General features: G+C 42.4%; 1 protein-coding gene across 3 annotated transcripts in view; it reads right to left on the reverse strand.

Moving 5' to 3' along the window:
* Positions 1-358: 358 nt before the first annotated feature.
* Positions 359-12477, reverse strand: part of TMEM245 (transmembrane protein 245) — an 83614-nt gene continuing 71495 nt past the window's right edge. For 2 of the 3 annotated variants that reach the window (XM_036022016.1, XM_036022015.1), the window contains one exon: positions 359-5282. In XM_036022016.1, the coding sequence (XP_035877909.1) occupies positions 5237-5282 (46 nt within the window). In that variant the 3' untranslated portion in view covers positions 359-5236. Of the gene's footprint in view, positions 5283-8787; positions 10196-12477 lie in introns of those variants that run through there. The other variant, XM_028530908.2, reaches the window with a different exon arrangement.

Consider the following 12477-nt stretch of genomic DNA (forward strand, 5'->3'; position numbering starts at 1 on the left):
CAAAATGTGCTGTTCCTTTACACATTTTTTCCACCCTCTGACCACTTCCTCCCCAGCGACCCCCACCTCACCATTTCCCTACCTCCCCACCTGAAGGCCACCTTATCCTGTGTACTTGGGGTAGGGCTCCAACCTCAGCCTTGGACCCTTTCTTTTGCCTCTTTAAGGTGCCCAGTATCCACTCTGTAGACACATTTTCCTTTATGTAAGTTGCCCATATTTCATAAAAATTCAGTGGAGGCACTGGTGCCAAAGAAAAAGATATAAGACCTAAGAGGCATATGGATATATTTATGAAAGTCTGACTTCACCAAAGATCGAATTTCTCAACAGAAATAAGACTAAGTTTACTACCTGATTCATTCAACACCGATTTTATTTCAAAATATAAATATTTTACATTTACAAAGAAGTTACATCAGTAGGCTGTCAAAGCAAGTTAAAGCTAAGAAACAGCATTTGTGAGAGAATAAAGATCTATTGTTGTATTTGAATACTTTTTTACTTTCGAACCGTCTCTACTTCGCCTGAGAATGCAGAGATGACACATTTTCCAAAATTACTTAAGTAATCACACCATATTGTCCGATCTTGGTTTCAAAATCAAATGGTATCAAATACATGGCAGTCACCTACACAAATGGCAGTGCAAGGAACAAAAGAAGAGTTTTCTTTGGGATAGTTATAAAAGGAGTTACATTTTCTGAGTCACCACAATAAAGAAGAAACGGTATTTGATAATAAGCCAAAATGTACTATTTTAAGAATTGCTTCCACACCTTTCATTGCAAAATATAAATCTAGAAGGAAAATAAGAAACCAGGTGTGAATAATTCTGGACTTGGAGTCAGAAATTCTGACTGAATTCTGGCTCCATTATTGTGCGGTATAAACTTAAGGGAAAAATCACAGAAACCTTTCTGAGCCGCCAGTGCCTCATCTGATAATACATAACATCTGCCTGTCTCACAGGGCTGTTACAAAAGCAGTCCAAGAGCACCATACAAAAGCATTATCAAAATGCAGTATCAATATATCACCACTGTATCTGCACATTAATTGATCCTTGCAAAACTTGCAAAACTAAACACAAATACTGATTTCACACACCATAGGGGGGAAGACTATCCTTGACGTATAGCTCTGAAGGGCAAATAAGTCTGCTTTCTAGTATCGCACTGAACTTTGAGGTTCATTACGGTTACAGGGTACCATGCAAAGAGATTTACCATTCAGACTTCCCATTACGGATGTCATCTCCCACAAGAGCTGTAAACTTACTGCAGAGCCACGTTTCCCAAAGGACCAGCAGTACGTTGAGATGCTCTGAGGAAAGGAGTTTGGGGGCGCAGTTTAAGGTCAAACAAGTCGAAGGAAACAGTCTTTGTCCCCTCCTATAAATTCACACTATATAATTGCACGTTCAAACCCTTTAGAAGTCCTACAGAAAGAAAACAAACCAAGCATCCCTCAATTTTAATTAACCATGGAGTCCCTCCCCGCATACACACTTCTATTTTCTTATACCATCTAATAGCATACCCTTGAACTACTGCTATAAGGAACACATTTTTCCGAAAGCCACTCAGCTACAAGGAAAAGGGAAAAGAAGTAGAACAATGGGGTGAGAGAAAAAAGAACCTATATTCTTTGAATTCTGTTACTAGCTGGCTTTGTGTGTGTTACAAAAGCCACCTGAACCTATGGATTTGTTGCCTTCTCTAGAAAAATGACAGAATCACTGAAGTATACAGGCCCATTCTAGCACAGAATGTCTATGACACTAGCAAATAGTTTTTTAAAAAAGAGAATTGTAAATCAAGTCTATCAAAAATAGCTGTTATGGTTTTAGGCAGTATATGATTTTTTTTGGAAGGTCCTCAGTTAATAAAATGAATGTATTTTGATGGCAAACATGGAAAGGGAAGTAATTAATAAAAACAAAAGTACTTGTTCTTAGCTGGAACTAGCCTTTGAAAGTCTGCTGTCAGAGAGTATTTCTACTGTGGGTCTTAGAAGGCCCTCAGAGGAGACCAGACACCAGGACCAGAGTATGAGAGCGGTACTTGCTATAAACCCAAGGGTGAAAGCTCTGGCTAGCACACCTAAAATCACTTTGCTCCAATCTAACCCTCGTGGCCTGAATTTCTGAGCATTTCTTGCCCTGCAGTGACCTTCCTGAGGCACTGAACACAATGAAAGTGAGAACTAGCAGTACTAGGAGGCCTGAAGGGTCAGGATGGGTTCAGATGAGTGCCCATTAAAAACACCAAGGTTAGCCAGAGGCCCCTATCTGCAAGCCCTTGAGCAGCCAGCCTTTTAAACTGAATAAACATCTGCTATTTTCAAGGGCTACTGATGTTGTTTAAACAAAGCATCTCCATAACAATTCTTGGGTACCCTCCCACTGTCCAGGGTCAACCTCCACCAGTCTCAGAAGTCAAGGGAACACCCTGCCAGCTAACCACCTCTAATGGAAGATGGTGTAGGATTCTTGCAAATTTAAAAATAAGTAAGACTGGTATCTAAGGCAGTCTGACAGAGATCACTTCTGGAAAAACCCAGAGTGGTAAGAATTGTGAAACTGAAGTAGGACTTATATGACATAGAGTTTATGCTGAATGTCACATGCCTTGCCCTCTCTGAGAGGGAGGGCCACATTGGCGTGGAGGGCGTTTATCTCCTCCTCCACTCAGTTCACAACTGAATAGTCAATGTGAACTAATCTTGAATACAGCAGTAAAATGCAGGCCACTGTGGCAGGATTTCTGTACTAAGTTTGCACTGAAGCTACTTCTCTTCATCGGTGCATTTTATCCTTCTTTCTGGGTCAAAGCCTGAGACTCTGAGGGTTGGTCATCTTTGAGACTTGAGCTTGAGATTCCTACCTTTTCATAGACCACTTGTGAGCATGCCCTGTGAAAATTCTGCAGAACCCCTCTCCGCGCCTGAGGGGGCATGTTTCTGCTTCTGAGGGTTCCAGGAAGGGTTCCTCCGCTAGCCATCCAGCTTCCCAGTCCTCCCAGTTGTTGGAGCGCTGGGCCACTTCGCATTTCTCGACCAGGACAGTGCAGCGCTGCGGGCCACCTCTGTTCCTGACGTTCAGGGTGACGTTATTACATCACTGCCCGTTTGGTAAGCTCTCATCTATTCTCTCAGAGCACAGAGTTCTCCCCACTACGCCTGGTATTCACACAAATAATTATGACAAGCTACAGCCATACATTAGCTCAGGTTTAGTTTTTTGCAACATCACTTTGCACAGCTCAAACCACTTGGGAAGAACATAATCTGTATATGCACCCTAACTCATTGTGTATACTTACCTTTTATGAGTATGTGCTGATTATAGCTATAAACTTTCCTTTATGCAATTAACAAAAACAAACCTGATTTACTTTTTAACTCCTTTAATAGAAAATTTTTTTTTAACAATATGTATTATCTGGCTATGCTTTGACGTGAGAGAAGGCCTTCTCATGAGTTATTCCCTACAGTACCTGCACAGCATCTGGCAGGCAACCTAGAGTCTGGCAAACTCCCAGTAAAGGTTTTGCTGAATGAATGATTAAACAACAGGCTGCAGAAAATAATGAGGTATTCAGTGGCCGAATGTAACACCTGGTGTTATATCAAATTTTAATTGCTGAAGGATTCATAGTAAAAATACAAGACCTGCACGCAGTCTCCTGTATGAACAGTCAAAGACCTTATTGTAGCCTCCCTTCTAGACAGTTTTTCTTAAGAAATATCAGAATAAGTTTAAGTTAATTATCACTAACAACGCTTCTTAGTGAGAAGGGTCTTAGAAAAAATAGTTTCTACTTTTGTTTTCCAAAAAACGTGATCTCTGACACTAAAGAACCATTTCTCCTCCACATTCCCTCAGGGGCGCAGAAAGAGCCTGAGGACTGTTTTTACACAACGGAAAGGGCACAAGGCCCGGAGCTGGGTCCTAGTCCCAGCCCTGTCATTAACTATAGGACAAGTCCAAGGACACCTATTCCATCTCACTGCACTGGAAACACTGTAAGAGATTAAGGAGAAACATGACAGTATAGCAGAGTTTGAAGGCTTACGGAATCAGAAGAGTTGAGCTCAAATCATACTAAACTTTAGGACTTCGAGTTGGTCACTTTTCTGAACCTTGGCTTCCCCATCTGTGTGAAACTTACAAAACAAGATAAAGCTGTACGCAAGGTTATGTGATGTTGTTGTGAAATAATTATACTCAGAGAGACTCTACAAATCGTAAAGCACTATGCTGGTTACTGTGATATCTGACATACTTAAAAAGTCACCTAGAGAGTCTTGTGTGCAAGGCACTGTGCTGAGTGATGGAAAAACGCTACATAAATACCAACTCCTACTCTATCAGTAACTAAGGGGCAGAACTCCAAATAAAGAAACGGACACATTACCAAATCAAAGTACTGCTGCACCTGAGATTTTTCACTTAAGACATTTTGAAAGGAAAAAAAATCACAACTTGAATTCTATCATATTGTTACCATTAATAATAGCAGCTTGTACATATTTCACTCCAATGTGGTCTGCCAAGTTTTGGAATTTGGCAAGGGTGTGATGGGGGATGGAGGAAAAAGGAAGTGGATAAAAATCTTTAGTCTGTCTGTCTCTCCCATGGTTGCGACATAAAACTAACTGAACTTGAAATAAGCCACTCCGCCCTAACACTTAAGATTAGTCCTTCCTTGGAGAGGACTGTACACTGTGGGAAGACTCATTTTCCTGCTCAAGCAACTACATACTCAAAAGTGAAAGCCCTTTTCATCGAAAAGTGACTCGTCGAAAAGTGTATGAACAGATTTCTTAAAAGAAGAGAAAAATTACATTGTATGCCCTGTTAACAGCAGGTAGTTTAGGGCTCTTAAAAATAACTTTATAAATACATATTCTAATCATAATATAGACAGGCAAAGGGGGAAAATTTCAAGCCATGGTACCAGTGCACAAACGGAAACTTTTCAAGCCATCTTAGCAACGGTGAGGTGTGCAAACCACATTTCGGAGCTCTAACGCTGTGCTTTAAAATGGCAAAGCAGCCCACAGCAAGTTCGCTCTTGTCCGTGCCTTCAGTGTGCAAGGCCGGGAGGCTTCTGCTCCTTCTCCGGGGCTCTGCGTGCCAGGCACAGCTGAACGGACGGAAGGCCGCAGCTGAGCTGAACTCACAGTCCAGGCTGAGCTTCCTAGAGAAATCACTGCAGCCGCAGCCGTGTCAGTCTACCGAAGACTTCACATCTTCAGAAATGTCATGGAAAGTCCTAGGAGAGGAAAAGATAAACTGATTACTTTTGCTTTTGGAAATGAGGGCGTGAGAAGAATAAAACCACAGATACTAAAAAAAAAGAAAGGAAAAACAGCATCTAACCAGTAATTAATTGCCATAGAATAATACCACCTTATTTTTATCATCTGAGAGCCCTGATGAGATGAGATAGTCATTTTTAATATGTTTACAAGTTGATATTTTGAATCCTGTTTCAAAGTCTGCTAGCTGTCTCTCATTCTTCAGTAACAAGAAGTCCAATTCTTTTTGCTGAGTCCTTTATCTCCCATCCAAAACACTATTTCCCTTGAAACTAATGACCATGTGACTAAATTCTAGCGAATGCAATGTAAGTGCAAGTGTTGTGTGACTTCTGGGCCGTGCCCTTAAAAGAGAGGGTGATCTTCTTCTTCCCTTCCCCCACCCTTCTTGCTGGCTGGCAAGTGTACATAATAACTTGAAGAGAAAAACACTAAAAGATCAAAGACCAAACACTAAGTGGACAAGTTTTATAGCAAAACAGGAAACCTGACCCAGCAAAGGCCATGCTCTGAGAGATGCTCTGGGCAGGAAAAGTGGGCTTAGGTCTTCTCATCCAATTGCCTGGTCCTGAACTGCATCTGACCCACATCGGGCAAGCTGAGTGAGTATTACTAATTGGCAGGTAATACCTGGGCTGGATAGAGGTGGCGTGCTGCACCTGTGAGGTGCCTACCTCAGAACGGTAGTGGCTAGTTTGCCTTTACTACATAATTTATATGCCCAGGCTAGGAATGTCACCGAGTCAGGTCTGCATCTGTGTTGGCAGCCAAATGGCCAGGCCAGAGTTTATCAATGAGCGTCAGCTCAAGCACCCATCTTTGATGAAAAGACCTCAGAATATCAAGGAGGCTGGCAGAATACCAAGGAGGGAGGCTGGGCATGCTTGTTTGTGGAACAGTTATGCCAGCCCTGGACTGCCTACCTATGGGCTGCTTTCATTGGAGGGTAATACACTTCTCGCTTGTTTAAGTCGTTTGAGTTCTGTTGATAGTGGGTATTTTGAGTTTGTTTTGGGTTACGTAAAGTCAAATCTATCTTAAAGGGTACAACGATGAAGCAGAAGTTCATTACCACCCTTTTTGATAGAAGTTACCCTGCTCCTATACAACATCACAAATTAGGAAGACAGTAACACATCTGAGCTCAAAAAGCTTGTTTTCAAAACAATTTTTAAAATTTTTAATTATATTTTATTGATTACGCTATTACAGTTGTCCTAACTTTCCTCCTTTGCCCCAGCACCCCCCATTCCCTCAGGCAATCCCCCGCCATTGTCCATGTCCATAGGTCATGCGTGAAAGCTGACTACTCCATTTCCTACACTGTACTTTACATCCCCGTGACTATTCTGTAACTACCTATTTGTACTGCTTAATCCCCTCACCTCTTCACCCACTCCCCCCTCACCCCTCCCATCTGGGAACCATCAAAATGCTCTCTGTGTCCATGATTCTGTCTCTGTTCTTGTTTGTTTAGTTTGTTTTTTAGATCCAATTGTTGATAGATTGGTATCTTTTGCCATTTTATTGTTCATAGTTTTGATCTTCTTTTTCTTAAATAAGTCCCTTTAACATTTCACGTAATAATGGTTTGGTGACAATGAAGTCCTTTAGTCTTTTTTTGTCTGGGAAACTCTTTATCTGCCCTTCCATTCTAAATGATAGATTTGCTGGGCAGGCAATCAGGTCCCTGATTTTCTTGACTTTGACTATTTCTTGTCAATCCCTTCTAGCCCCCAAAGTTTATTTTGAGAAATCAGCTGACAGTCTTATGGCAACTCCCCTATAGGTAACTAACTTCTCTTGCTGCTTTTAAGATTCTCTCTTCATCTTTAACCTTTGGCAGTTTAATTATGATGTGTCTTGGAGTGAACCTCTTTGGGTCCATCTTCTTTGGCACTTTCTGTGCTTCCTGGACTTGCATGTCTATTTCCTTCACCAAATTAGGGAAGTTTTCTTTCATTACTTTTTCAAACAGACTTCCAATTTCTTGCTTTCTCTTCTCCTTCTGATACCCCTATGACTCAAAGGTTGGACCTCTTGAAGTTGGACCAGGGGCTGCTTCCACTATCCTCAGGGTTTTGTTTTGTTTTTTAACTTTTTTCTTCTTGTTGTTCTGCATGGTTGTTTTTTGCTTCCTTGTGTTCCAAATCATTGATTTTATTCTCAGCTTCATCCAATCTACTGTTGTTTCCCTGCAAATTGTTTTTATTTCAATTAGTGTATCCTTTGTCTCTGACTGGGTCTTTTTTATACTGTTGAGGTCCTCACTAAGTTCCTTGAGCATCCTTATAACGAGTGTTTTGAACTCTGCATCTGATAGATTGCTTAGCTCCATTTCATTTAGCTCTTTTTCTGGAGTTTTGATCTGTTCTTTCATTTGGGCCATGTTTCTTTGTCTCCTCATTTTGACAACCTCCCTGTGTATGTTTTTATGTATTCAGTAGAACTGCTTTGACTCTGTGTCATGGTAGTGTGATCTATTGTAGTAGGTGTCCTATAGGGTCCAGTGGCACAGCCTCCCCTATCACCCAAGTAGGGTACTCAAGGTGTTACCTTAGTGTGGACTGAATACATCCTCCTCTTGTAGTTGAGCCTTCATTGCTGTTGGCAGATCAATGGGAAGGATTTTCCCAGCTGCAAGGATTGGCTGTGACCACGGACCATCAACCTCCATAATTTGTGGAGGATCAGCTGTGCCAAGGCAGAATGGTGGTGCTATGACATGGTCTGTAGCCATGGTGCTGCTTGTTTGAAAGGATTTAGGAAGCATGAGCCAAGATCAGCCATTCATATGGAAAAGCAGCTTGGGCAGGCCCATAAGTGGGGGAGGGGGTCCAAGTCTCTGGGGATCTCCACGGTGGGTCAAACAGTGTTAACCAGGTTGATGGGAGTCTCAGATATGGCACCAGCCTCCTGGCTCTGTGGGGGGAGGGTTTAGAAAAGGCACAATGGCCTCTGCTCCCTTTGATACCAGACACTTCAGTCTCCCCCTGTGTGCCACTGGTGCCTTTCAAGTTGCCACCCCAGTACTGAAGCTGAGACGGAGTGAGTCTGAGTAGGTGAGTTAGTGTGTGGGTTCTTTAAGAGGAACTGCTTGGGGCTTCAGCAGTTTCTTCCACCAACTCAATCCCACTATTTTTTGCAGCCAGAAGTTACAGGGACTTATCTTCCTGGCACTGGAACCCTGGGCTGTGGGTCCTGGTGTGGGGCTGGGATTACTTGCTCCCAAGATATCCCTCCCAAATTTTTATCCACCATATGTGGGTGTGGGACCAGCCCATTCCACATCTGTGCCTCTCCTACCAGTCTGCATGGATGTGGTTTCTTTAATTCCGTAGGTGTCAGACTTCTATTCAACTTGATTTCTGACAGTTCTGAGTGATGGTTGTTCTGTATTTTAGTTGTTAATGTGGCTGTGTGAAGAGGTGAGTCATGTCTGCCTACGCTACCATCTTGACTAAAAGTCTGCCTCAAAATGATTTTAAAATCTTCAACTTATATTAACTTGTAGTCACATCACTATACGATGTTGTTAATTCTTACATTATCATTCAAATAAAGCTCATTTTATTTTCATACCTGTAACCAAGTATTAAAAAGATTACTTAACTTCTTCATTAGAAATAGGCCTAAAATAGAATACAAGTATTCCAAAACTTCAGGGAAATATTCAGTTATAGAAACAAAAGATAACCAAAAGTTGTTATGAGGTACAAATCCACACCCATGCCACCTCTTACTCCTTCTGTCTTCCCACTTTTCAGTTCATATGAATATTCAGGGTGACTATGGTTGCTAGAGAGGGCAGAGGTTAAAGACTAACCTTTCGTTAGGTTAGGAGTACTTCACTCTCAAGAGGGGCACGGGGAAAATGTCACGGAGAAGAGAATGCATCAAGGATGCTCAATAATCCCAAGGCTCTTTCAGTGGGCGGTGCCCCACGTCTCCGTCTGAAGCGTGCCTCTAACTAGCACAGCTCTGCTTCCCAAGGAACAGCTCGGCGGAGGAGGTGAGTGAGCTTCCTGGCCATGGCTCCTGTGGCTTTAATAGGGTTTATGTGTATGACATGGCTAAAACCACCATATTGAATATATGCTGACAGACCTAGGAACTGAAATGAGTTGTTTCTTTAAATATTTTCATTCTGAGAAAAACTCCACCAAACTAAGATTTATGTATACACGCATGCCTTATATGTATTAATATCTATCTATCTATCTATCTATCAATCAAATCAGGGTTTCTCCATAGCATCGCTATTGACATTTTTGTACGTTATATTAAAGGTTTAGCGGCATCCCTGTCTTTACGAACCACAGTTGTTACAATGAAAAGGTGTCCAGGAATTGACTAATGTCCCTTGAAGGGAGCAAAAGTACGCCCCCCCCAACCATTGCTCTATTTACTTATGTCATTGCTCTAGGTATCAGTTTATTTGTATGTCTATTTTTCACCATCTCACCAAAAGTTGTGTTTAACATCTGTACAGAGGCAAAGCTGACTACCAACTGTCTCAGCCAACAAGAATCCTAGGTAGCACTCAATTCTGTGAAGCCCTGGAAAAGCTTTACAACCAACAGCCAAAAACAGACCAATACCACAAAGCATTTCCATAAAAACAGATGTTTTTATTCATCCTCTGACATCTTTTCAAATTTCTAAGATACCTGCAGTTTTAATCTCTATTAAATTCCTCTAAATTATGAATGAAGAGTTCTGCCTCAGGGCAAGGATGCATGAAATAAGATTAAGACTGTGGTTGGCCTGGTGACTGCCTTCCGTTGACAAGTAAGCTTAGCTGTAACCTTGAAATTCATACCTACTATTCAAGTCTGCCTCTAGGCCAAGAAAGCTTCCAGATGGACTCAGAAGAAAGAAAACAAAATTAAGCAAGCTGAGAAAACAGTTACTAAGGGTTTTCCATCTCAATATTATGTATTCTTTAGATGTTTAGGGTGGTGATGTTGGTATGCGTGTAAAACTCTACAGACGTAACATTCATCTTAAACAAACTTTCGAGTAACTCCTAGAAAACAAACCTCAAAACCTAGACATGGAGAAATAATTTCTTTTAAAATGTTTTTTAAAAACTGAATTTATTTAAAACAAAAATACGAAAACAGTTTATTCATCCTCTATCTGTCCCCCCCCCACCCCGCCCCACTTCTAGCAACCAAATTGCTCTCTTTATCTGTGAGCTTGGTTTATTTATTTCTCAATTCCACACATAAGAGACATCATAAGGTACTTGTCTTTCTCTGATTTCTTTCCGGCCTCATCAAGAGGCACAGAGCTAACTAATTAGCAGGGCTCTTACAACTGTAACTCTCCAGATTAGGAGGAAACAAGAAATAAAGACTACATTGACAGCATGGTAGTGTCTTATCTAAACTACCAAAGTACAGTCTTCTTTCCTAAACCGTGAGGACAGTTATGCTCCTGAGAGCCCTGTGGCCGAATGAGCAATGCAGTATGGGAGCACATGTGGCCGGCGAACAGAGGACAGCTGCTCCTGCAATGGCAGTGGGGACTGTGAAGTGTGGTTTCTCACTTACAACCTTTTGCTCCTTGAAAATGTTCAGGGATCTGCTTCCCAAAAAAGTTTCAATGCAATTTTTAAAAATTTCACTTATGTAAATCTTTACATCTTTTCTGATTTAACAACTTAAGAGCTGTTGACTCCTAGCCCCCTAGAGATGCAGAATAAACTTTGAACATTTGAACTACAAAGCTTTAAAGTGACTAACTGAACTTCAGTTGGCTGGGCAGGCTGAGTTCCCAAGCCCTCACCGGCACACAGGCGCGAAGCTTGTGACCACTGTCATGTCACGTCAACACTATTACGCATGTCCTTCCCTTCCAACAAATACAGAACACAGTTCTAAGAACGAGGTTTACTACGTTCCCTCTGTCTTTATCAACCTCAAGGTTATAGTGCAATAGTCTTTTTATCAAATCTTCTCTTGGTTTCACTAACCTATTAATTCATCAGATTTTCACTGAGCATTTTCTGTGTGCCAAACAGCAAACAAGGAATGGTAAACAGTGGTGAACAGGTTTGCCATAGTTCCTACTTCAGAAGGCTTACCAGCTAGTGAGAAAGACAACTAATTAAGCGCACATTTACATGTTAGGTTCCAACAGGAGGAGTACAGTAGGCTATGGGGACACGCAGCAGGGACATCTTATTGTCGGTGGAGCTTAGGCTCTTCCACAGACAGTATCACAAGGAAAGCATCCAAGGACCCATGCACAGGAGACCGTGGGGTGACAAGATGGTTTATTCCTGTGGAAATGGAAGCTCCCCCCGGGTTCCCAATGTCCCATCTCCCTCTGTCCCACCATGGAAAAGTCCAACTGTGTCCTCAGCAAGACCAAGACAAAAGCCAGAGTTTCTGCTTCATATTAATGCTTAGTCATCTGGAGCCCACAGGCAGCTGCTAATTGGTCTCAGTCCCCATCCAGGTAGCTTACTTAGCTTGTTCCCAGAAGCTCCAGTGGCAGAGTCCATAAAGCTGCTGGCCAAGCGGCCGCTAAGACCACAAGGCTATGGAGAGAGAATGTGCAAGCACATGGGCAAGCACACTACCAGGTGGACAAGAGAGAGAGCTCAGTCCTGTTGGAGCCCACGCCATCTGCTGTGAGCCCAGGAGCTGCCAGGCCCACATGGTTGCTGTTCCTGGGCGAGACAGTGCACGAAGGAATAGTGAGTGCATCACAGAGTGCTGCAGGCATGGGGTGGGGGCACCCTCGCTTTTTACCCTTGGTAATATATTAGTTTGGGCCTGGGACAAACCAAGTGCTTTTTCAAAAGAACCAACCAACTTCTCAGGCTTTCGTGGACTTGGGATGGGTTTATGTCCCAACCAATCCCTTCTCTCCCCAGGCTAGACAGACAGGCCTCTCTGGTCAAGCATCTCCCCCGTGCCCCGCAACAACCCAGTACTGGAGACAGAGGCATGGGAGGAGTGTTCATCCACCAGGCAGAGCAATGCTGAGACTCCCGGGAGCGTAAAAAACTGTAGTTTCCTGGTGAAGCAAGCAGGCTCCTGCTTCCCACTGTCGTAAGCCCAATGTCTAGTCCTCTTTCCCTTACTGATACCCAGTTAAATACCAACGGTAACAACTGTACCCAGTCTAGAGAGT

Source organism: Phyllostomus discolor, chromosome 3, assembly GCF_004126475.2.
Source record: "Phyllostomus discolor isolate MPI-MPIP mPhyDis1 chromosome 3, mPhyDis1.pri.v3, whole genome shotgun sequence".
NCBI lineage: Eukaryota > Metazoa > Chordata > Mammalia > Chiroptera > Phyllostomidae > Phyllostomus > Phyllostomus discolor.